General features: G+C 40.4%; 2 protein-coding genes across 4 annotated transcripts in view; both read left to right on the top strand.

Moving 5' to 3' along the window:
• The first annotated feature begins 988 nt into the window (after window positions 1–988).
• On the top strand, window positions 989–11,612 carry LOC131953737 (uncharacterized). Of its 3 annotated transcripts, none has more exons than XM_059317082.1 (3): window positions 989–1,099; window positions 4,726–7,887; window positions 11,126–11,612. In XM_059317082.1, exons 2-3 carry the CDS (start codon window positions 4,788–4,790, stop codon window positions 11,146–11,148), a joined length of 3,123 nt encoding a protein of 1,040 aa, XP_059173065.1. In that variant the 5' UTR covers window positions 989–1,099; window positions 4,726–4,787; the 3' UTR covers window positions 11,149–11,612. The 3 variants fall into 3 exon arrangements, with proteins under 3 accessions (XP_059173065.1, XP_059173056.1, XP_059173076.1); XM_059317073.1 differs by having other exon boundaries at window positions 11,093–11,612; XM_059317093.1 differs by having other exon boundaries at window positions 11,089–11,612.
• A 1,613-nt stretch (window positions 11,613–13,225) lies between these two features.
• The window catches only part of LOC131953326 (uncharacterized), a 30,118-nt gene continuing 16,585 nt past the window's right edge, over window positions 13,226–26,758 (top strand). The window contains exons 1-3 of the mRNA XM_059316468.1: window positions 13,226–13,413; window positions 14,763–15,062; window positions 15,432–25,275. Of these exons, the coding sequence (XP_059172451.1) occupies window positions 14,949–15,062; window positions 15,432–25,275 (9,958 nt within the window). The 5' untranslated portion in view covers window positions 13,226–13,413; window positions 14,763–14,948. The remainder of the gene's footprint in view (window positions 13,414–14,762; window positions 15,063–15,431; window positions 25,276–26,758) is intronic.

The following is a 26,758-nucleotide window of genomic DNA, read 5'->3' as shown; positions in this document are numbered from 1 at the left end:
ATGTTCTCGGTAAACATTTTAAAATCACCTACCATTCGGTGTACGTACATGTTCTCGGTAAACATTTTAAAATCACCTACCATTCGGTGTACGTACATTCTCTTCGTAAACATTTTAAAATCACCTACCATTCGGTGTACGTACATATTCTCGGTAAACATTTTAAAATCATCTACCATTCGGTGAACATACATTCTCTCCGTAAACATTTTAAAATCACCTACCATTCGGTGTACGTACATGTTCTCGGTAAACATTTTAAAATCACCTACCATTCGGTGTACGTACATTCTCTTCGTAAACATTTTAAAATCACCTACCATTCGGTGTACGTACATATTCTCGGTAAACATTTTAAAATCATCTACCATTCGGTGAACATACATTCTCTCCGTAAACATTTTAAAATCACCTACCATTCGGTGTACGTACATGTTCTCGGTAAACATTTTAAAATCACCTACCATTCGGTGTACGTACATTCTCTTCGTAAACATTTTAAAATCACCTACCATTCGGTGTACGTACATATTCTCGGTAAACATTTTAAAATCATCTACCATTCGGTGAACATACATTCTCTCCGTAAACATTTTAAAATCACCTACCATTCGGTGTACTTACATGCTGTCGGTAAACATTTTAAAATCATCTACCATTCGGTGTACGTACATGTTCTCGGTAAACATTTTAAAATCACCTACCATTCGGTGAACATACATTCACTGGGTAAACATTTGTGTAGGTAGGTTACTCTAAATCAGAAGAAAAATTACGCAAAATTATTTTTAATTTCAATTAGGGACTATATCGTAATTATATGATTTGACAATAAATATAGATTTATATGAAATATTATGAGGTTGGTTTATTTTTCCTTAAACCGCACGATGTACGCAACACAGTTTGTTCACTGTTCAGTAGTAAAGCGTACTGCTTTCTTGGGGGAAAAACATTTCTAGCACTAAATTGAACGGAAGTTACTGTTGCCTAATAAATCATGGCGAAGCGTATTGCTTCGCCTTAGAAAAACACGTACAATCTTAGTCTGGAGATTTCAATATGCAGTTAGAAATTTAACCAATTAATGTCAAACAAGGTAACTTTTTCTTAGAGTTTTACAGTACAAGATAAATAATTAAAAAGACAGGCGAAGTAATTAATAACCAATGGCGACTTGAAAGTCGAGTTGACGAAAATTCTGCCATAAACAAATATAAATAAAACATAGATCTAGACCAGTGGTTCCCAACCTTTTTCGAGTGGCGACCCCCTTTTATAGAAAGTAAATGACCCGCGACCCCCATAGAATTAAAAAGCCAAAATTAGTATGGGTAAAATCACGATATAGCGTCGGTTATTATTCCGGAACTGTACAGCAGTAAAAAACAGTAAAACCATGGCGTAGCCTGTCGAGCCGTTCCGGAAACCACCGGAAATACTGTAAACCATCATTTATTTGCCGCCATATTATTTTTAATACATAATGTTTAAAAATGTGCAAGGATTGATTTTAGTTGCATTTTAAATACTGTTTTGGGTAATTATTTTGTATTTCTAATTATTTTAAGTGTATGTGCTAATTATTGCTGCTACTAAACATTATTCTAGTTATTCTTACTACTTTTAACTTTAGTTAATCTAATCGTCTTATTTACTAACAGAACTAGAGCTGGTTGTCGCAAATCTTCTGCAGGTTTTTTCTGTTTCTTAAAAAAAAACATTAATTACTACACTCGACTTTATTAATAATATTTAGATTTACTAATTGTTGCTAATTTTTGGTCAGTTAAACATTAAATTAAGTTAAAGCATTAATTTAATGCACTTGACTTTATTTTTCTTTCATCGGTCAAATAAACTATGGTTTACAGTAACGAATGTTACCGAAACTCAACGAACATTACCCAATAATTTCCGACGCTATATCGTGATTTTACCTTAGTATGGTAATTAATAAGCACTAAAATAAGATTTTCTAATAGACTTTCAATATGAACTACTCTTGATAACTATTTTAATAGCATATTATTCACTAAACCTTCGTGGTTAAGTTTTTCATTTTAAAAAAAATTGTTAACGCCAACCTATGTCATTATAATTATCTTAATTTTGTTTTTAATCGAAGAATAGTGTTGAAAATATATTCTCGAAAAGTCAATCAATTTTACGTTTGGGTATGAATGGTGAATACTACACCAAAATTGTGTCTGCAGTTTTTCATCTTACTCGGAATCATTCTGCAAATCAAATAATTCATCTTGTAATTCATCGGAAATGCTGGCAACATCAAGGGAAGAAGAGAATGGGTAATGCCTAAATACAGATTTTTTTTTCAGCTCAGAGAAAAGCGATGCAGTTCATTTTCAAGAGATTCAAGATGCCCAGAAATCGCTTCTTTCAAAATTTTATTTATCTCACAATCAGATTCATCTACCACACCGCAGAGTTTCTCAAATTTACAATATTTCCAAGATTTATTTTCTTTACCGATTTTGCAGCTTTGATAAAAATGCCCCGAGATTATCATGGAAAGTTATAATATTCGTACATTTTCCCTGAAGCTTCAGGTTAAGCTTATCTTGATGTTCGAATACATCTGCTAGGTATGATACTCTCTCCAACCACTCTATGTCGTTTTAAGTATACCAAAAAGTCTTTTTTTTTTCGTTTGCACTTCAAAGAACAATTAGATTTCAGATTTCAATTCAGAAACACAATTTACAACATTTCGTTTTACAGCCAGCGTACTGTAGTGTAGAAGAGCAGAACCTCGTGATCTATATTAATGTTTTTGCTCAGTTCTTTGAAGGCTCCAGATTTTATATAATTTACGACTTATACTAGCAATGGACTCTTGATGTCGATTGGTTAGGGCAGTGGTTAGGGAGCTAAATCTTTTCTGTTTTCGGAAAGCCCGATTTTGAGCTAAACATGATGGCGCACCATCCGTACAAACCCCCACAGCCGTTCTAACACATTTTAATCATCCAGTTTCAAAAAAGATATTTATTTTCTCCATGCTATCTTCACAAAAGAGCAACTCTTCTTTGCTATCATCCGCATTAATATAAACACAGACCAGCAACTGCGAACACGAACTCACGTCTGTTGATTTATCAACTTGAAAAGCAAACAATGGTGTAAGCTTAATTTCGATAAAAATGTGTTATTTAACATTTACGTACATGCAGCGCTTGATGAGATTTTCTCCGATTGTTTTTTTTTTTTTGCTTGGCATTTTCTATCGCGACTTTATTTGATGCTTGCACTAATTCTGGTGAAAAGAACTCCATATATTTTTTGGTGTGTTCCGAATGACTCGTCTCAAATGGCGTTTTAGTTTTGAAGATTTCATAGATTCGTGACAGAGAACAACTTTGTACAGTGCGCTTTGTTTCTTCTCTATTACATTTCCAGTGATGTTAATGAAGCCGAATTTAAAAAATTCTTCTAAATATTTATGTTTTGTTTCAAATTACTAAGGTTTAGTATACCAGTTGGCGACCCCCCAGAAAGACCTTCGCGACCCCCAAGGGGGTCGCGACCCCCAGGTTGGGAACCCGTGATCTAGACTCTAGATAGAAATAGATGTTTTCATTTGGTGTTTTCAGAAGATGGTCAGGAAGGTTCTGTATAGCAAATTATTGTTTGTCTTATGTAGTATTTACACTTGCGACATGTATACAATACGTGTCTAGGTACAATCCTGGGAAAAACAACTCACAGCGAGATTTTTCTCTAATCACCTTTTGAAAACCCAATTTTTTAGTGATGTTTTCAAAACTGCCAATAAAAAAAAACAAAAACAAAATAAAAGAAACCGGGTCAGATCATGTTTACTTGTAATTCCAGTGATAAAATGAAAAATTAAATGTTTTAGGTTTTTTTAAAATCCAGTCGTTTAGTAAGTTCCGAAGTTTTTATAAAGATTTTGCAGCTTTGCGAAAATTCGCAATAACATGGCGATTATTGACAAAGGCGTAACGTCGTGGGCCCTTTTGAAATCAAGCTTTTCGGGGTCGGAGGGAGGGCTATATATTATGAATTTTTGGAGGTCTACAAAAACGTTATATATAGCTTATATGGGTTAGGGATGGGCACACCGTTGCGTCCTTTTGTGTTAATATAATGTGTGCCATGTCTCTAATCTTTGTTGCAATTTCTTAGAAATTCACAGTTTGACAATTTTCATATCTTAGCTAACAATATCTTAGTATTTACAGTTTTGACAATTTACCACAGGGAAGCACGTATCTTAGCTAACAATATCTTAGCATTTACAGTTTTGACAATTTACCACAGGGAAGCATGTATCCTAGCTAACAATATCTTAGTATTTACAGTTTTGACAATTTACCACAGAGAAGCACGTATCCTAGCTAACAATATCTTAGTATTTACAGTTTTGACAACTTACCACAGGGAAGCACATATCTTAGCTAACAATATCTTAGTATTTTCAGTTTTGACAATTTACCATAGGGAAGCATGTATCCTAGCTAACAATATCTTAGTATTTACAGTTTTGACAATTTACCCCAGAGAAGCACGTATCCTAGCTAACAATATCTTAGTATTTACAGTTTTGACAATTTACCACAGGGAAGCACGTATCCTAGCTAAAAATATCTTAGTATTTACAGTTTTGACAATTTACCACAGGGAAGCACGTATCCTAGCTAACAATATCTTAGTATTTACAGTTTTGACAATTTACCACAGGGAAGCACGTATCCTAGCTAACACTGAATCGAGTCCACCCAAACACAGTGTGAGATCAAACCATGGGGAAAAAGAACAAGAAAAAGGGAGAGAAAAAAAAGAAAGGGCAAGTAGAGGAGGCCGTAGACAGTGACGCGAAACAGGAAGAGACAGACACTGCGCCGGAAGAGGAACCTGTAGCCTCTGGTGGTGAAGTGGAGGAGAAGGTAAGGACGTCAAAAACAATTGAAACCTACGGGGCAGAAGCGGCAGTCGTCGTGGGCGGCAACGAGTTGGACGACCCATACTTCGCCGACGAGAGTAAGGGGTCCGATGAGGATAAGAAAAAAGAAAAGAAGAAACACGGCGATAAAGATAAAAGCAAGAAGAAGAAAAAGAAAAAAAGTAAATCGCAGGAAGATACACAGGAGGAGGTGGTGAGGGAGGCTGAGAAAAAATCCCCGGAAGGGACGCAGGAGGAGCCTGTGACGGAGACTGAGCCGGAGGAGCCTGTGACGGAGACGGAGCCGGAGGAGCCTGTGACGGAGCCTGAGTCTCTGGCCGTGAGTGATGTAAACACGTCCGAGAGTGAGAAGATTACACAGTCGGAGGACGTGACGGAGGACGTGACGGAGGACGTGACGGTGGACGAGACCGCCCCTCTTAAATCAGTGTCGGCGGTTTCTGTCACCAAAGAACCCTCAGAGTTAAACATCATAATGGATGCCGATGAACTAGATGATTACTTAAAAAAATATGCTTGGGAAAAATTCTTTGCCTTAGCTTCTGAACCTTCAGAGTTGCCGAACAATAAAATGACGAGTGTGCAGGCACTAAGGCCGGGTTCGAGTACCCACGAAGTTCAGACTGATTATACTGAAACTGATGGACATTTGAAAAACAATTGTCTTCGGAGTTCATTGTCTGCTTCTGCTCCAGAACCCCAAGAGGTTCAGAGGCAACAAAGCAATAAAATGATAAGTGCGGTGCAATCACTAAGGCAACTAAATACACAAGAAGTTCAGACAGATGAGAAAGTTGGAGTTGAATTCAATGGATCCGTTGAAGATGATTTTGATAATATTATCGTCAAAAAAAGGTTTCAAGATTTTAGCTGCAACGTGTCATTGGACGTGGCGAAATCTCGAGAAAAACTCAAGACTAGTACAGCTGACTTTGGTGCCTTCGTCTTGGAGGATTTCCGTCATGTCTTAGATGGACGGAGCATAAACGAGAGACGAAGAGACAGCTCTCATAGGCCAGTGGGGTACAATGGTGAGCGAACCCTTCATTCAGATGATGATCCATATGCCAGTGAAAGGTCGCCCTCAAGTAAATCTAACTTCAAAGCACTTGACGGCGATCACACGCCCACATCCACCGGTAGGAAAACGAATCATCGAAATAAATATGAGGATGGCGATGAATATTGGGAAGATTTACCAGAGCCCGATAGAAATAGAGATGTAGCTCACAATGAGGCTGAGGTGGGTAGCGCCTCCAAGGATCCAGACAAGAAATCAAAGCGAACAGTTCCAGCCGAGGAGAGTTCTAAAAGAAAATCTAAAAAACCGCCTCACGATGATTTTGGGACAGATCTCCAAGATATAAGCAGTTGTTCATTGCTCACAAAAATTACGTTTAACAAAATTAAGAAAGATTGTTACGACGATGAGGGCAACTTAATCCAGAACCTATCAATAAAAAACAAGCAAGCTGGACGTGTCGACCTGTCAATCGAGAACCAAATCTACGGCATTCTTACTAATTCTAAACACACCTCTTGCAAACACATCCAGTTTGCAGATGATGTGCTGGGTGGCAGTGAGGAGTGCACATGTTACATTATTCCTTGTCCATGTACGGATGATGCAGAAGAGTTAGCCGATTTCACCCCGACACCACCACAAGGGTTTCAGCAAAGTAATGTTTTGCCAGACAACCAAGACGATTACAACAAAAGGCCTCCGACAAAGCGTAAACAGGTAAACGATGTTTCAACGGACGCCCAAGAAACAGGAAACTTTGCGTCGGTTCGAAAACTGAAACGAAAGCAACCTCAGTACGTCGAGTCTCCAGCAGATGCTGATGATCAAACTGAAGCTGAACAAATACGAAGCTTGGCAAAAACACCAAAACATGAGACGAGGCAGGCGGATGCTTCCCGCCGCGTTCAGAAAATAGACAGCTCCACTAGTCCTGCCATTGAGGTAGCAAGATCAACGACCCAGGCTGAGAATAACAGGAGGCGACAAATGACGGATAGCGCTGTTCAAAGCGTGGACAACTTCACCAGTCCCCCAGTTAACGATGAAAGAAAACGACTTGTTGCAGAAAGCAATGTAGCTATTGGAACCGCGGACAACTACATCAGCAAATCGACGAACGCATCTCGGCGACCATCGGTTTTAAACGATTCGGCTCACGCTAATGTCACCCGCAGCTTCAGAAGAACATCATCAACACCGGCGGCTAGACCTAAGCCCGTAAACACATCGCTGGATCGTGCCACAAACACAACTTCAGCCTCCACCGCCAACATCCTCCGGAATGCGGCTTCATCCAGCCCAGAGCCAGCATACATCAAGCGCGTCGGCTTCTCAACAGACGAGCTATTCGAACTGGACAGTCCTCCGGTTAGACTAGTTGTACAACGTAACAGCCAAGCTGGCAACGTTGGGATGGAGAGAGATTACCTCGATGATACCCCGGCAGTACAGGGCGAGCCAATAGTGGACCGGCTTATCATGGAATCTCCTAGAAACCGTACAGCCGAAGAAGTCCACAGCACTCTCAGAGATATTGCTAGCAGGTCGAAAAATGCCAGTGATGCGTTGACTGCAGATGAAGAGCTTACAGACGCGATCATCAGAAAATACTTTTATTGCGAGGCAGAAGCGATCGAGTCCCTGAGTCTTGCTGATTGCATGTGCAACTCGAAAGTTCAACAGTTCCGTTTGGTCCTAGAGCCCGTGGATACCGGAGACCACGGATCTTTAGACAGAACAAAGATACACGAGGACCAGATCATAACCAGAGAACTCACGGAAGACGAGCTGAGGGCACTGAAAAGGGCAAAACAACAAGAACTGGACGACGAGCTAAGCGGGCAGGAGGATTTGGAGTGGAGCCGGAGAGACTACAGAGTTGTCAACAAAACAAACCGTCCTAAGAAAACATCAGGTAAGCAGATCATTTATTTTCAACCATTCTACCCGCCGAACACCTGTCTAACTGTCGTACACCTGTCTACCTGTCGTACACCTGTCGTACACCTGTCGTACACCTGTCGTACACCTTTCTACCTGTGGTACACCTGTCTATCTGTCGTACACCTGTCTAACTGTCGTACACCTGTCTAACTGTCGTACACCTGTCTACCTGACGTACACCTGTCTACCTGTCGTACACCTGTCGTACACCAGTCGTAACCTGTCGTACACCTGTCGTACACCTGTCTACCTGTCGTACACCTGTCTACTTCTGGTACGCCTGTCTACCTGTCGTACACTTGTCTACCTGTGGAACACCTGTCTACTTGCAATTTTATATACTTGTCTAGAATAGGCACACCGACCTGCCTGTGGTATAGCTTTCCACCCGCAATACAATTGTCTAGCCGTATCTACCTGCCTAGTGGCTGTACACCTTTCTACCTGTAGTACACCTATTTGCCTTCACTTCACTTGTGTAGTTGTTATACACCTGTTTAGCTATGATACACCTATCTCGATATGATACACCTGTTTAGCTATGATACACCTATATCGATATGATACACCTGTCTAGATATGATACACCTGTCTAGATATGATACACCTGTCTAGATATGATACACCTGTCTAGATATGATACAACGGTCTAGATATGATACACCTGTCTAGATATGATACACCTGTCTAGCTACTGCAGGTTGCAGCTGACGCTTATTATTACGTCAGTCAAACTGTAACTAACTGATACTAGCTGGGCGGCCCGTAGGTTTCTATAGAATAAGTTAGTTGATACTAGCTGGGCGGCCCGTATGTTTCTATAGAATAAGTTAGCTGATACTAGCTGGGCGGCCCGTAGGTTTCTATAGAATAAGTTATCTGATACTAGCTGGGCGGCCCGTAGGTTTCTATAGAATAAGTTAGCTGATACTAGCTGGGCGGCCCGTAGGTTTCTATAGAATAAGTTAGCTGATACTAGCTGGGCGGCCCGTAGGTTTCTATAGAATAAGTTAGCTGATACTAGATGGGCGGCCCGTAGGTTTCTATAGAATAAGTTAGCTGATACTAGCTGGGCGGCCCGTAGGTTTCTATAGAATAAGTTAGCTATTACTAGCTGGGCGGCCCGTAGGTTTCTATAGAATAAGTTAGCTGATACTAGCTGGGCGGCCCGTAGGTTTCTATAGAATAAGTTAGTTGATACTAGCTGGGCGGCCCGTAGGTTTCTATAGAATAAGTTAGCTGATACTAGCTGGGCGGCCCGTAGGTTTCTATTGAATAAGTTAGCTGATACTAGCTGGGCGGCCCGTAGGTTTCTATAGAATAAGTTAGCTATTACTAGCTGGGCGGCCCGTAGGTTTCTATAGAATAAGTTAGCTGATACTAGCTGGGCGGCCCGTAGGTTTCTATAGAATAAGTTAGCTGATACTAGCTGGGCGGCCCGTAGGTTTCTATAGAATAAGTTAGCTGATACTAGCTGGGCGGCCCGTAGGTTTCTATTTAATAAGTAAGCTGATACTAGATGGGCGGTCCGTATGTTTCTATAGAATAAGTTAGCTGATACTAGCTGGGCGGCCCGTAGGTTTCTATAGAATAGGTTAGCTGATACTAGATGGGCGGCCCGTAGGTTTCTATAGAATAAGTTAGCTGATACTAGCTGGGCGGCCCGTAGGTTTCTATAGAATAAGTTAGCTATTACTAGCTGGGCGGCCCGTAGGTTTCTATAGAATAAGTTAGCTGATACTAGCTGGGCGGCCCGTAGGTTTCTATAGAATAAGTTAGCTATTACTAGCTGGGCGGCCCGTAGGTTTCTATAGAATAAGTTAGCTGATACTAGCTGGGCGGCCCGTAGGTTTCTATAGAATAAGTTAGCTGATACTAGCTGGGCGGCCCGTAGGTTTCTATAGAATAAGTTAGCTGATACTAGCTGGGCGGCCCGTAGGTTTCTATTTAATAAGTAAGCTGATACTAGATGGGCGGTCCGTATGTTTCTATAGAATAAGTTAGCTGATACTAGCTGGGCGGCCCGTAGGTTTCTATAGAATAGGTTAGCTGATACTAGATGGGCGGCCCGTAGGTTTCTATAGAATAAGTTAGCTGATACTAGCTGGGCGGCCCGTAGGTTTCTATAGAATAAGTTAGCTATTACTAGCTGGGCGGCCCGTAGGTTTCTATAGAATAAGTTAGCTGATACTAGCTGGGCGGCCCGTAGGTTTCTATAGAATAAGTTAGCTGATACTAGCTGGGCGGCCCGTAGGTTTCTAAAGAATAAGTTAGCTGATACTAGCTGGACGGCCCGTAGGTTTCTATAGAATAAGTTAGCTGATACTAGCTGGGCGGCCCGTAGGTTTCTATAGAATAAGTTAGCTATTACTAGCTGGGCGGCCCGTAGGTTTCTATAGAATAAGTTAGCTGATACTAGCTGGGCGGCGAATAAGTTAACTGCTATTCTTAATGAGTATATTGGCCAAAATACATTACCTGCTAATGTGTCCTCCGGAAACTACATGAAACTAGTTAAAAACTAAAGCCGTTTAATTTATAAACTGATTCAATGGGTCATCTCGCTGACTTCACCTCTAGTTTTATAGATGAAATACTCAAGTAATCTCTAAAATTGCGAGGTACACTATCCATTCTACATTATATTTTGAAATTAAAGAAACATTTTACAAGAAATTTGCTAAGGGCATTTACATAGTAATTGCTAAGTCTTAGGCAACTGTGGGTATTAAATATGCCGAAACAAATCATATAGCATGCCGCGTCGTGTTTCTTGGTTTAATATAAATCAAATATTAGTAAGGGCTTATTTAATATTACTAGCGATATAACATTAAAGTAACATTTTAAAGTTGAGCGGTCACAATTAAGTATGAAGTTTAATCAATCAAAAGTTAAGTACAAAAAAGTACATCAAAACAAACAAAACAAAACACATGCAAAATAAAGCGACCATATTTAGCATAGACATAATCTGTTTCTACCTATTCTGTATGTAAATTTCCCATAAACAGAGCTTTCATTTGTGGTGTTGAAAAAAAAATCTGTTTTCATGTACTTTGTACCAAAATCGTTTAGTTTACTGATTCGATAAAGTAGACCTACGTTGCTACTGAATTATATTAGCCTTGAAGCCAGCATAGATTCCTCTTGTTAAGATTGTGTATTATAGACAGGTATTATTAGTGCACCTTGCATATATCATCTAGCAACATCACCAGACAGGCACTAGATGGGAAACCACATTGAAAGAGGAAAGTAGGTAGGACAAAAAAAAAACGTGAAAAAGGTTAGCTATAGGAGAAGCAGAAGCAGCCGGAATGTCGTGGGCCCAACTAGGAGGAATCGCCCAGAACTGAGTACGATGGAGAGGTGTGGTTACATCCCCTTCCTCCACAAGGGGTCCACATGAATAATGATGATGATTATTATAATTAGTAAAACCCATTTTTCTTGTTACCAGCATAGATTCTTAAAATTAAGATTTTGTAATATCGTCAAGTATAACTAGTGAAATCCTTTTGTCTTTTTACCTTTAAAATGAAACCAAACATTTTAGTATTCATCACCAAGGGCTATAATTAGTCATTATGAATAAATTTTCTTATTAGATAATTAAAAAACTTAGTGTGTTATTTACTTTCTCTTATACAGAGTATAGAAAAAGCATTGTAATCGTGCACAAAAATTAAATGCAAATTTTGACAGTGTTCGCCGTTTTACACCTCATTACTTTATGGTATATAAGAGTATAAAAGAATGTATTTTAATCGTGCAAAAAATTTAAATCGAGATTTAGACAAATTTGACGTTTACAGCCTTCCGGAACGGAAAAAATTAGTTTTGCCATCCTGTCCGTCTGTATGTGTATGTGTGTGTGTCAGTTAATTTGACGATAATTTATACATAAATATGACACATTTTTGAATTTTCTATCAACTTTTGAGCAATGTCCAGTAACCGGAAGCGATATATCCTCTAGTTCCGGTTTCTAAAAAGCCGATAACGAGTAAAATTTAAGTTAGTTTGAAGAAATTGCACATATAATCATTAATTGTATGTGCAAGTTTTTACCAACTTTTGAACTATTTCCGGTTACCGGAAACATTAATTTACTCTATTTTTGTTATTTTAAATACTGATAACATTGAATACCGTTTCAGTTTGCTGGTCGAAATTTCATATAAAGGTACATAATCATATTCACTGTCTGCTTTACAATTTTTAGTGATATCAGTTGACCGGAAGTAGTACTTTAGGCTATTTCTAGTTAAAAGTACATATTTTGCTTTTTAGTATACAAAAACTGCGTTCATTTTATGTGCAAATCGTTTTTCTATTCTCATTAAAAAAATTAAGTATTGGAAAAAATTCCTGAAAACTTTCACGGTAAACAAATGTATTAGTGTCACGGTAAAATAATGCTGGATCAGTGTCACGGTAAAACAGTGTGGATTCTCCACCAGCTGAAGTCCAACATCTGACTGTAACTAAAGTTATCAATCGATTCCATACACACGAAATGCTGAATTGTAATACAAATCCAAATAAGATTTAAGAAAGACAACTTTACTGTACACGTAGATAAGCTTCTACGAATTTTGAAATAAAATTGAAAAAAAATCCACTGAAAAAAATAAAAATAAACACAAAGTTTGTATAGCTTTGAGACCACAAATACAAGTCCATATGTCACGTGCAGTGTGCACTTAAGGTTAAGTATTTGTGGCTTTGATCGGATAGTGTTGACAATATGGCCAGATGTATGTGAATATTCATACCTTCTATGAGCTGGTCACTAAAAGTAAGGATCCTGAATAATTCAAGTTTCTTCAAATATTATTGGTGCTTTGTGGGTGGCAGGTTTTTAAAATAAACTGAAGAAAATTCCACAATAGCCCAGCACTAAAGATATAGCGACGTGTAAAGACCAACATGAAGGCACATATCAGTATCACAAGATCTCCGTCTAAGGATTTATTCCTTACGTTCCTTACTAAGAAAAATGCTTGGTAATCAAATAATTGGCTAGTTTTGTAATTTATGCTGCCGTATTTAAAAATCAAACTGTAGTAAAAAAAAATAGTGAGAGTTGGTTTAAAATCGCTAAACTGTTTTTTTTTTAAAGTAATTAGTTTTGATTTAAAAATAAATAATGCATTTCATTCACTACATCGACACAATTTGCGTCCCGCTGCGACTCGATTGTTTTGCACCAGCTAAAACTGCACAGCAACATGAGGCGCACAACAAGCAACCATTCTCGAACGGAAGTAACCGAAACATAAATAAAGATGTTAACATGGCGATCCACCGTGTACAGAAGATAATCTAGCGAGTGTCACTACATGGGTGGACGATTACCAAACAGGGTGGCAGCACTTAGTCTTTGTCACGGGTCGCCTCAAGACTTAATGGAACTTTAACTCAAACAATTGATGCATTTCTGAATAGCACGACATATATAAATACACCCCGTACAAACCCAGCGCTTTAGGTAGATTAGGTACATGTTATATCAGCCATATCTACATTAGTATAACTTAGGAAAAGTGTTTTAGGTAGATTCTATACTAAAGATTCGAATGGGGCGAATTTAATATATTATCCTTAAGTTTGTACCGCAGTATTGCTAAACTAAGCCAAACGCTTATTTCTGACTGTAACCGTTGCCTTCACCAATATCAGAGAACTAACTGTAGTCATAGGCTGTGTTTGGGTGTGCTAGATCTAGACACACTGCTCTAAACCTTAACAGCACAAAATCTGACTCTAACCCTGGTGACCGTGATCCTGGCCAGTGGCGTCACTAGGTCGGGTGTCACCCTGTGATGTAATTGAGGGAGTCATTTCACCTCCACCAATTTTTCATTGTAGTTTTGGTGTCACCCCTCACCCCTTCTATTTTTCTGTTTCACTGGATAAAACATTATTTTGACAGTGTATCTTAAAATTTTTCGATTTGGTGTCACCCCTAACATTGGTGATACCCGGGCCGCATTCGACCCCCGGCTTGTGACGCCACTGATCCTGACTGTAGCTCTAACTCTAAAGTATCCTACGTCCGTAGTATCCGGCAGGTGTTTCATTTATTGACCGGCTTTTTGTTTTTATCCACCATACCACAGTAACTCTATATCAAGTTGTACAAGTTATACATTGAAAAAAAAAAACAACCCCGCGTATTAACAAAACCTAAAATTTAGCTGCAACTATCAAAGCTTCACGGACCACTAATTAGCTTACTAATTACATAATCAAATATTTACATTTTTTTTTTTGTAAACCTGCAACACCCGTTCAAACCTGTGGCTTGCACATAACAAGAGACCAGTCACATTTAGACACGCACATTACACACTTGATTCTACCTATCCGAAAGTTCAGTGTACGTTTTTTAATTAAATGTGATCTACAGTTTTATACTTTTCTAGTGTTATAAGTATAGTTACTGACGAGAATTCAATAGGATATATCCAGTGCGTTGTTTTTCTAGTATCTTAATCGGAACCCTAGACACAGTGCAACCTTTGATCTAACCCTAACAGTATCCTAACCATCTAGATCTCGGTAGCTGAATTTCACGCGAGCTAGATTATAACAATTTTGGGAACATTTAAGGGATTGAGTTATCAACTCTGGGGTTTTAATTACCTTAATTATATTGTCTAGCTTTTGTCAATAAAAACAGTTTGTCTTTTCTAGGCAACTTTTCTATGAATTCCTGATTTCTAAGAATCTGGCTACTGTATATAGAAGAATAGTTGTATTGATGGCTTGGCGACTCCATTTAAACGTTTTCATCCCAATGTATCATCTAAACTTAACATAGATACTTTTCCGTAGGTGTTTCAAATTTAGACTAGTGATGAACGGTATTGAACTTGTTTTATTTTATCGAGGTTGTCATTTGGTACCTATTCGGATAAGGAATAATTGAAGGACAGGCCTAGCAAGAGTTAACAATACTACTGTAGACGATGTTTATTGTTGTCATTAGACCAGGTAATTAGGCACCGGTAAACAGGAACAATGATGCTGTTGGCTCTCCCCTTAGTAGCCACTTTAGAGGTGATCGGCAATCTCGCGACCCTGGCTAAGGGAAGGAATACTAAACACAACACGTTGATCATTCCAACTGCGAAGGTAAGTCTAAAGAAAGATTAAAATGCAGTGGCGTAGCGAGGTCGGGTGTCACCCGGTGCGTCACTTAATGGTGTCACCCCCCCCCAGAGGCATAGAGACCCTTCCCAGGGACAAACTTTCAAATTTTCGATTTGCATCCCCCGCTCAAACTTTCGATTTACACCCCCCTCGAGTTTTTCTCTATATATTTTGCTATTTTTTGCCTTGGTGTCACCCCCCTAAATGGTGTCACCCGGTGCGGTCCGCACCCCCCGCCCCCCCTCGCTACGCCCCTGTTAAAATGTTTATATTTTTATAAGACCTAGGCAAAGTTTAACGCTTTAAACCCGCCAGTAAAAGAAAACAACATAAAATCTACTTTTGTCGTAGTTGGACAGGAAGAAAGCACAGGTCCCTGCACGCAAGGTGTCTAGCACTTCTGATGCCAAAGTTGGGGGTCGATGTGCCGGGGCTAGGAGCATGAACAAGAGCAGAAACAGGAGGGACAAGTCGGGACGTGAAACAAACAAATGTTGTTGTGGACAATCTGAACTGGAACCAGTCCTACAGCTAACCAGCTCACCCGGGGGCGACAGCTTCTGTCATCCTGACAATTCCTCGCTAGTTCCCCAGCTCTGCGCTGCAGAACTTACTCTCAACAGTCAAAAGGTGACATCAAAAAGTCCTAGTACCAAACCGTCCAGCAATTCTTTTTTGGTCTGTACACGATGTGGACAAGAAAGTGATTGTACTGATAACAATATACAACACCTAGCATTGCGTCATTACAGCCCGCTAGAGCAAAACGATAAAGATGGAGACGTGTGTTTAACAAGATCTATAGATAAACACAACATGGCTTCAGCAGAATCCCAAACCACGCCCACAAGCCACTCAATTTATAACACCCGGATAATACTTGACGAAAACCTGTTTGTTCTTGGTTCAAGAACCTTAATTAACGACACAACTCAGGAGGTATCTGACGTGGAGAATATCGATTTCCTGTCAGAAGTTGTAGAACAAACAACAATCTTACCAGAACCTCCAATACAACCAAAAGAAGTTGAACTAGGAAACTCTCAACTCAATCAACCATCAGGTGGCATTGACCAACTAGGCCTGGGGACTACACTTGAAGAAGTTGGGGGCAAGGAAGACAAAACTAACATTGTAAGTCAGAAAAGTAAAATCAATGTGAACAATTCACATTCGGGAAGTGAGTCGGGGACAGTGTCGCAACAAGATGAAGAAAACATACCTCGCAGCAAACAAGGGTCGGCCCGACCAAGTCTAGTCAACACCAAACAAAGATCATCTGAACAAAGATCTTCACTGCCAAACGCGGTAAATGGCAATCAGATCCCTTCAAGAAGATCATCTGAACAAAGACCTACACAGAATCAAGAAAATAACGAGCCACGGGATGAAAGAATCGACGATCAGTACGCTATAGACGCTCGTCAAGAAGATAAGGAAAGAATGAATACAGCCCGTAGCAGACAAGGATCAGCAAGACTAAGTGACGTCAACATTAATCCCATTCCTTCAAAAAGATCATCTGAACAAAAATCTACACAGCCAAGTGAGGTCAATATCAATCAAATCCCTTCTAAAAGATCATCTGAACAAAGATCTACACAGCCAAGTGGGGTCAATATCAATCAAATCCCTTCAAAAAGATCATCTGAACACAGATCTACACAGCCAAGTGGGGTCAATATCAATCAAATCCCTTCAAAAAGATCATCTGAACACAGATCTACACAGTCAAGTGGGGTCAATATCAATCAAATTCCTTCTAAAAGATCATCTGAACAAAGATCTACACAGCCAAGTGGGGTCAATATCAATCAAATCCCTTCTAAAAGATCATCTGAACAAAGATCTACACAGCCAAGTGGGGTCAATATCAATCAAATCCCTTCTAAAAGATCATCTGAACAAAGATCTACACAGCCAAGTGGGGTCAATATCAATCAAATCCCTTCTAAAAGATCATCTGAACAAAGATCTACACAGCCAAGTGGGGTCAATATCAATCAAATCCCTTCTAAAAGATCATCTGGACAAAGATCTGCACAGTCAAGTGGGGTCAATATCAATCAATTCCCTTCTAAAAGATCATCTGAACAAAGATCTACACAGCCAAGCACGCATTCAATAGTTCAGGCTCCTTTAAGAAAGACATCTGAACAAAGATCCATACATTCAAGCGGGGTCAATATCAGTCAAGCATCAAATAGATCTTTATCCGAACGAAGATCTACACAGCAAGGCGCGCCAAACGGTAATGATGCTCCCTCAAGAAGATCATCGTTTGTAACAAATCATGACAACAGCGAACCTTGGGATGAAAGAATCGATGCTCATTACGATGATGAAAGAAATAATATCCTGCCAAGTCAACGGGGGTCTGTTCAGCAAAGTGCTGTTGAGGACTCTCTGAAATACTCAAAAAGATTATCTTTTGTAGAGGACGCCACAGTAAATCAGGCTCCTTCAAAAAGAGCATCTGAACAAAGATCTACACAGCCAAGTGGGGTCAATATCAATCAAATCCCTTCTAAAAGATCATCTGAGCAAAGATCTACACAGCCAAGTGGGGTCAATATCAATCAAATCCCTTCTAAAAGATCATCTGAACAAAGATCTACGCAGCCAAGTGGGGTCAATATTAATCAAATCCCTTCTAAAAGATCATCTGAACAAAGATCTACACAGCCAAGCGCGGATTCAATAGTTCAGGCTTCTGTAAGAAAGACATCTGAACAAAGATCCATACATTCAAGCGGGGTCAATATCAGTCAAGCATCAAATAGATCTTTATCTGAACGAAGACCTACACAGCAAGGCGCGCCAAACGGTAATGATGTTTCTTCAAGAAGATCATCATTTGTAACAAATCATGACAACAGCGAACCTTGGGATGAAAGAATCGATGCTCATTACGATGATGAAAGAAATAATATCCTGCCAAGTCAACGGGGGTCTGTTCAGCAAAGTGCTGTTGAGGACTCTCTTAAAAACTCAAAAAGATTATCTTTTGTAGAGGACGTCACAGTAAATAAGGTTCCTTCAAAAAAATCCTCTGAACAAAGATCTACACAGCCAAGTGGGGTCACTATCAATCAAATCCCTTCTAAAAGATCTTCTGAACAAAGATTTACGCAGTCAAGCTGGCACATCATTAATCAGGCACCTTCAAAAAGATCATCTGAACAAAAATCTAGACCACCAAGTCTAAACACTATCAATCGGATACCATCAAGAAGATCATCGTTTGTAACATACCATGACAACAGCGAACCTCGGGATGAAGGAATCGATGCTCATTACGATGATGAAAGAAATAATATCCTGCCAAGTCAACGGGGGTCTGTTCAGCAAAATGCTGTCGAGGACTCTCTGATGTACTCAAAAATATTATCTTTTCTAGAGAACGTCACAGTAAATCAGGCTCCTTCAAAAAGAGCGTCTGAGCAAAGATCTACACAGCCAAGTGGGGTCAATATCAATCAAATCACTTCTAAAAGATCTTCTGAACAAAGATTTACGCAGTCAAGCTGGCACATCATTAATCAGGCACCTTCAAAAAGATCATCTGAACAAAAATCTAGACCACCAAGTCTAAACACTATCAATCGGATACCATCAAAAAGATCATCGTTTGTAGCTGATCAGGAAATTGATTACCATCAGGAGGAGATAATCGAAGCTCAATATGACGATTTTGGAATGAATGAAATGAAACCAACTTCAAAAGTGCAACTGGATGCTTATGAAAATGCAGAAGAGGATCACCAAATCGAAAGCCGGTTTGATAACGAGTTTCAGATTCAAACTAACAGGCCTGATACGCAACCGATACGTGAAATAAATCAGAGGGAAGCAAATTCTGATACTCATTTGGATGGCGACCCAAGATACAGACCAAACAGTCAAGTGTACAGAGAAAAGCAAAAAACGCCGTTGTTCGCGTGCGATACAGTGAAGGAAGTTTGTGTGGTCGGGGCCACTAGTAGAAGCTGTGACCCTTGTGAAGCTAAAACAATTTTCACTTTACTGTCACAAGGGATGATAAAATGTGAAAAAAGGCATGAAATCGTCAGAGCTCATCGGGGCACATGTTCTGATGACGAGTCACAGAGCGTCTGTCGGAAAAAGTGTTTGGTCGTCTGCCCGGAACCTTGTAGAATGTCCAGTCACCGCACTCAAAGACCACAAGATTACGAGGATTCGAGGAGTCGGTCTAAATCATCTAAGCATTACGACGATAGATCGGGGAGTCAAGAAAAGAAATCTTGCACGTCAAGTGGCTGCGATAAACGTGGACAGGGGTGTGTTCTAGGCCAGCCTGGGCGGATATGTATCGGTACCTGTAAACGTCAGTGTGTTTGTCCGCCCACTCGAGAGGAACATGAGAACCTCCAGTCTCCATCTAGACTGTACAAGAGTTTTGTAAACATGGAGGGGAGAGAACGATTTCAGACTGAAATGGCGCCCAGTAGAAAAGGATCTGCAAGCCAAGAAAGACCAGCTACCGAGACGTCTGCTACGTGCAGATCAAAAGACAACGAATGCTGCCGCACTGTTATCTTCTGCCGATGCAACGATGGATTCCGCGATCCAGACGCAGGCTGTTATCTCGGGAAAATCAAACACATTCAAAGCTCCGGGTCGAAATCTTGTTATGGCCTTGAAGAAATAGCCTTTCCTAACAGAAACAAAAGTAACAATGTAAGTCAGAAAAGTAAAATCAATGTGAACAATTCACATTCGGGAAGTGAGTCGGGGACAGTGTCGCAACAAGATGAAGAAAACATACCTCGCAGCAAACAAGGGTCGGCCCGACCAAGTCTAGTCAACACCAAACAAAGATCATCTGAACAAAGATCTTCACTGCCAAACGCGGTAAATGGCAATCAGATCCCTTCAAGAAGATCATCTGAACAAAGACCTACACAGAATCAAGAAAATAACGATCCACGGGATGAAAGAATCGACGATCAGCACGCTATAGACGCTCGTCAAGAAGATGAGGAAAGAATGAATACAGCCCGCAGCAGACAAGGATCAGCAAGACTAAGTGACGTCAACATTAATCCCATTCCTTCAAAAAGATCATCTGAACAAAGATCTACACAGCCAAGTGGGGCCAATATCAATCAAATCCCTTCTAAAAGATCATCTGAACAAAGATCTACACAGCCAAGTGGGGTCAATATTAATCAAATCCCTTCTAAAAGATCATCTGAACAAAGATCTACGCAGCCAAGTGAGGTCAATATTAATCAAATCCCTTCTAAAAGATCATCTGAACAAAGATCTACGCAGCCAAGTGTGGTCAATATTAGTCAAATCCCTTCCAAAAGATCTTCTGAACAAAGATCTACACAGCCAAGCACGCATTCAATAGTTCAGGCTCCTTTAAGAAAGACATCTGAACAAAGATCCATACATTCAAGCGGGGTCAATATCAGTCAAGCATCAAATAGATCTTTATCTGAACGAAGACCTACACAGCAAGGCGCGCCAAACGGTAATGATGCTCCCTCAAGAAGATCATCGTTTGTAACAAATCACGACAACAGCGAACCTCGGGATGAAAGAATCGATGCTCATTACGATGATGAAAGAAATAATATCCTGCCAAGTCAACGGGGGTCTGTTCAGCAAAGTGCTGTCAATGACTCTCCGACGTACTCAAAAAGATCATCTTTTGTAGGGAACGTCACAGTAAATCAGGCTCCTTCAAAAAGAGCATCTGAACAAAGATCTACACAGCCAAGTGGGGTCAATATCAATCAAATCCCTTCTAAAAGATCATCTGAACAAAGATCTACACAGCCAAGTGGGGTCAATATCAATCAAATCCCTTCTAAAAGATCATCTGAACAAAGATCTACACGGCCAAGTGGGGTCAATATCAATCAAATCCCTTCTAAAAGATCATCTGAACAAAAATCTAGACCACCAAGTCTAAACACTATCAATCAGATACCATCAAAAAGATCATCGTTTGTAGCGGATCAGGAAATTGATTACCATCAGGAGGAGATAATCGAACATCAATATGACGATTTTGGAGTGAATGAAATGAAACCAACTTCAAAAGTGCAACTGGATGCTTATGAAAATGCAGAAGCTGATCACCAAATCGAAAGCCGGTTTGATAACGAGTTTCAGATTCAAACCAACAGGCCTGATACGCAACCGATACGTGAAATAAATCAGAGGGAAGCAAATTCTGATACTCATTTGGATGGCGACCCAAGATACAGACCAAACAGTCAAGTGTACAGAGAAAAGCAAAAAACGCCGTTGTTCGCGTGCGATACAGTGAAGGAAGTTTGTGTGGTCGGGGCCACTAGTAGAAGCTGTGACCCTTGTGAAGCTAAAACAATTTTCACTTTACTGTCACAAGGGATGATAAAATGTGAAAAAAGGCATGAAATCGTAAAAGCTCATCGGGGCACATGTTCTGATGACGAGTCACAGAGCGTCTGTCGGAAAAAGTGTTTGGTCGTCTGCCCGGAACCTTGTAGAATGTCCAGTCACCGCACTCAAAGACCACAAGATTACGAGGATTCGAGGAGTCGGTCTAAATCAGCTAAGCATTACGACGATAGATCGGGGAGTCAAGAAAAGAAATCTTGCACGTCAAGTGGCTGCGATAAACGTGGACAGGGGTGTGTTCTAGGCCAGCCTGGGCGGATATGTATCGGTACCTTTAAACGTCAGTGTGTTTGTCCGCCCACTCGAGAGGAACATGAGAACCTCCAGTCTCCATCTAGACTGTACAAGAGAAAACAAGAAAACTTAAATGATAAGCATAATATTGATTATGACGAAGATGTGATAGAAAATGTGGTTTATCCTGTAGGTTCAGCCAGAACAGCTGATGATAAGAACCACATTATAAAACCATCCAACTACGACAATAATGACAACGATCCAGTCGGCAAGGAGGTCAATTTCCAGGAACTAAAAGAAAGAGCGCCAAGAAGCCCACCCAGAAACGAGAGTTTTGTAAACATGGAGGGGAGAGAACGATTGCAGACTGAAATGGCCCCCAGTAGAAAAAGAACTGCAAGCCAAGAAAGACCAGCTACCGAGACGTCTGCTACGTGCAGATCAAAAGACAACGAATGCTGCCGCGCTGTTATCTTCTGCCGATGCAACGATGGATTCCACGATCCAGACGCAGGCTGTTATCTCGGGAAAATCAAACACATTCAAAGCTTCGGGTCGAAATCTTGTAATGGCATTGAAGAAAGAGCCTTTCCTAATAGAGCTCAGACCTCTTACGCCGAATCCGATGAATGCGAATATTTCATGACGTTAAATTCAGATTTGACCGGCTCAGGGGCGGAAGAGTTTAGAGATGTCATTGAAGAAAGTTACAAGGATTGTGCTACTGACCTGTCCGCTGATGCCCGTAAAAATTTCAAAGATTGCGTGGATTATTCATCAGCAAAACAATATGCGGCCTCTGGTAGCCAACCTCGTCGGCCTAGCACTAAAGAAGGTACCCAGACATGTTACCTTGCACCACTTTGTCGGGATGTCAGAGACTTCATGTGTGACACTGGACAAGATTTTACAGTACAGCTCAACGATGCTTCAGATGAAGACTGTGAACAGAGAGCTATGGATCTGAAAAGTCGTATATATAGGAAGATCACAGTTGATCCTAGAGAAATTATAGAGTTCAGAAAATTATGTCACGTTCCCTTGGAAGGAGTGGAGAACGCTGACGTTGTAGTCTGTGGCAAATCAGAACCGCGGGAGTACAGTCGCAGGAAAACAGACCCTGAGCTTGAGGAGCGTGTTTACGACACCAATGAAAGGAAAGAAAGTTACAACTCTCCATTTGATGAGCGGGTCAACAATGATATCGAGAATAATGTAGATGATACTGATATATCGAAAGAGACTGAGGCTTCTTCGGATTTTAATAATGAATATAACGAACAACAAGAGGTTGCTCAAATTGATGAGACTAGCAGAATTGGAACGCCAGAGCTTGAACCCCATAAAGATGAAGCAGCGAGTGCCCCAATGACGGGAAGCTCCAGGCCGATGAATCAAGATGAAACCGATGACATCACCGAGATCAGAGATCAAGATGACATGGACTACGATGTTAATGATGACTCGCAAAGCATCAATGACTCGATTGTTCGTGAGGACGATATGTCAGAGCCCGTGGTCACTGAAAGCATCGTCCGCACGGAAACTGTAAGCAATAGAACGTCATCGCAAATTCCTGATATTGAATATGAAAAAGCTAAAATCGCAGAGAAAGTCAAAAGTGTGAGCAGTGTGCAAAAAACAACAACCAATAGTGCAGTACAGAGCCCGAGCCCGTCGAAAGTTACAAGTACAAAAGACAGTTTTACAGAAACCGTGAATAGCAAAGTACAGAGCCAGATCCCATCAAAAGTCACAAGTACAGATAAAGCCACAAGTCTGGAAAATACCAGTTTTACAGAAACTGCAAATAGCACAGTACAAAGCCAGATCCCATCAAAGGTCACAAGCATGGAAAAAGCCACAAGTCAGGAAAGAGCCAGTTTTATAGAAAAAGTCAATAGTGCAGTACAGAGTCCTACTCCGTCAAAGGTCACAAGTATGGAGAAAGTCACAAGTCAGGAAAGAGCCAGTTTTATAGAAAAAGTCAATAGTGCAGTACAGAGTCCTACTCCGTCAAAGGTCACAAGCATGGAAAAAGCCACCAGCCAGGATAAAGCCCTTTTTGCAGAGGAAGCATATAGTGCGGCACGAACCCCTAGCCAGTCAAAACCCAGAACCACGGAAAATAGTGCAGCGCAAACTCCGAGCCCATCAAAGGTCACAAGCATGGAAAAAGCCACAAGTCAGGAAAGAGCCAGTTTTATAGAAAAAGTCAATAGTGCAGTGCAGAGTCCTATTCCGTCAAAGGTCACAAGTATGGAAAAAGCCACAAGTCAGGAAAGAGCCAGTTTTATAGAAAAAGTCAATAGTGCAGTGCAGAGTCCTACTCCGTCAAAGGTCACAAGCATGGAAAAAGCCACCAGCCAGGATAAAGCCCTTTTTGCAGAGGAAGCATATAGTGCGGCACGAACCCCTAGCCAGTCAAAACCCAGAACCACGGAAAACAGTGCAGCGCAAACTCCGAGCCCATCGAAAGCCAGTATGGAAAACGCTAGTAAGATAAATGCTGTAAGCCCCACAAAAGTCCTTAGTGCAAAACAAGTTCGAATGTTATGTCGTGATGAGAACCCAGAACTTTATTACACTGAAATGGGACAAACCTTTTACTCTTTACTTTCAAGGGTCAACCCCCGAAACGTCACTGAAGACGAAAGCGCTGAAAGCTTAGCACATGTTATTGATTTTATGAACGATCTGATTCAATCAGATCTTTGTTTAAAGAAAGAGAATTACGACGAGACCAGCGAAGTAGGGGGTGGGAGTGCTAAATTCAAACTGAACAATCTATCGAGGAGGGTGTCAAACGGTGATATTATCGACACATTCAAGGCACTGATAGAGTCTTACTATAACTCGATTGGGGATATTTGTACAATCGTTCGAGAAAACAATAAGGTGATACGTTTTGATGAAGATGGTTCAACCGAGTTTGATTTTTACGCCCTGTTGGAAAATAAAGGAGTTACAGAGCAACCTCTGCCAGCTAACGTTGTATCGCGGTATGACGTGGCTTGCGACGTAGATGAAGACTTCAGGCAGCTGTTGGATGAAATGGATGTCCAAAGAAAGTCCATTTATGAAGTTGGATCAGGAAACGTGCGTATTGATAGCCGTCGAACTTCCAAAAGAGACTTTGCTTCTTCTGTCTTGAAAGACTTTGAAGAGGAAATTATGCAGCGTGTTTTGACAACCGCATGCCAAACTGAACAGACATACAGTGAAGCTAACGAAGAGACTGAACAAAACACGCAGGATCAAATTTCTGTATCAAGCAAACACGGGTCTTCTATGTCCCGCAACAGGATTTCTCGGACCAACTCTCGCGAGGTCGGGAATAAAAGCAGCACGGACCGCCAGAGGGCGCAGAGTTTGTTGAATGAAGATCTCTATGATCAAGATGGAAGGGAATCACAGAGCAACGTCGCCAAGACCAAGTCAGACTCCGTGACTGGAGATGACGTAGAGTCGCAGTACATTGGCGAAATGGAGAAGTACATGGACGAGGATTCAGCTCCGGATGAAATGGCACAATTAAGTAAGTGCTTGTAGATGTGAAAGGAATAATCTAGAATTTAATTGAACTGTTACCTTTTCTAAAATTGTCAAATAGTTTTCGTATTCTCTGTCCCTCTGTAGCTTTGTAAATGGTGCTTTGTCTATGTTCACCAACACATCTGTAAACATATTTTAAGCTTTGTCAATCTCAGACTACCTTGTTGTGGTATGCTTTTTAAAAGTGTAAACACCTCAAACAGAGAAGATTACTTGATATGCATTGCTGGCACATTTTATACACATATCTCCTGAATATATCAACACTTTATCTCCTGAATATCTCACCCTGTAAACCCCTTATATCTTGAATATCTCACCTTGTAAACACCTTATTTCCTGAATAATTACCATTATCCACTCCCTTATCTCCTGAATATCGCATCTTGAGCTAGTTCCCACAAGCTAATAAAACATGGCGTATTGTTTGTTTCTGTAGAACCATATGAGATTAAACATTCGGGCAAGTGTCCCTTCGGGCATTTGTCGCATTCAGGCAAGTGTCCATCTGGGCATTTGTCGCATTCGGGCAACTGTTTATTGGGGTATTTGTCAAGTGTATATTTGGGCATTCGTCCAATTCGGGCAAGTGTCCATTCGGGAAAATAGCCTTCGGGCAAACGGCATTCGGGCAAGTTACTTTCGGGAAAACGTCCGGCTCCCCTATAAATTATACTACCAAACGGTACGCGTTACGCTTGAATTAAAGGCCTATTTATTTTAAATGTTTCTAGACTACCCGTTATCTAGTTAGATAACAGTGGGTTTCGAAGGTCATCCAAAAATGACATCACGTCTGTGACTTATCACAAAATAACCGGACCCGACATTCCAAAAGACGTTTATCTTTTTAAAACACCGATTTCGGCTGAGCATGTGTCTGACCACACTATCCCTTCATATACTGACGTCACAGGTGACCTTTAAAAAGTTCTATTAATTTTAATCTCACCGACTTTAAAATTTAGCCTTTATTCTTCAAAGCAAATTTTAAAATGCTTTTCTGGCATATCTAGCCCTGGCCACCTATAGCATATTTATATAACGTGAAAACCCGCCATTTTGCTTGGGGTAAACATGGCCTAAAATGATCTGAAGTCATGCGTCCAGTCCGGACGCCATATTGTTGTTAGCAACCGACCACGCCTCCAAGTTAGCGAGTAATCCTACAATATCTAGATCTAGAACCTAGATAGATAGATCCCATGCATTCTCGAATTAGATGATCATTGAAGCTAAAAAAAGATTTATATAAAATAATTAAGGCATGAAATAGATTCTAGATGTAGAATTTACATTAAGTCTAGATCTAGACTTTACGTTAAGTCTAGTGACCTAGATTTAGATCTAGATCTAGATTAAAAACTTTTTCTTCCTTTGACAGCTGATCTGTAGAACTAGAGAAATTTATTGTAAAACTAAATGAAAAAGACAGTTGAAATTGATATAAGTGTTTGAACGTAATA

This window comes from Physella acuta, unplaced genomic scaffold (assembly GCF_028476545.2).
Source record: "Physella acuta isolate Inbredline_101_S28 unplaced genomic scaffold, ASM2847654v3 ptg000076l, whole genome shotgun sequence".
Lineage (NCBI taxonomy): Eukaryota > Metazoa > Mollusca > Gastropoda > Physidae > Physella > Physella acuta.
This window is presented reverse-complemented; position numbering and strand designations above follow the sequence as displayed.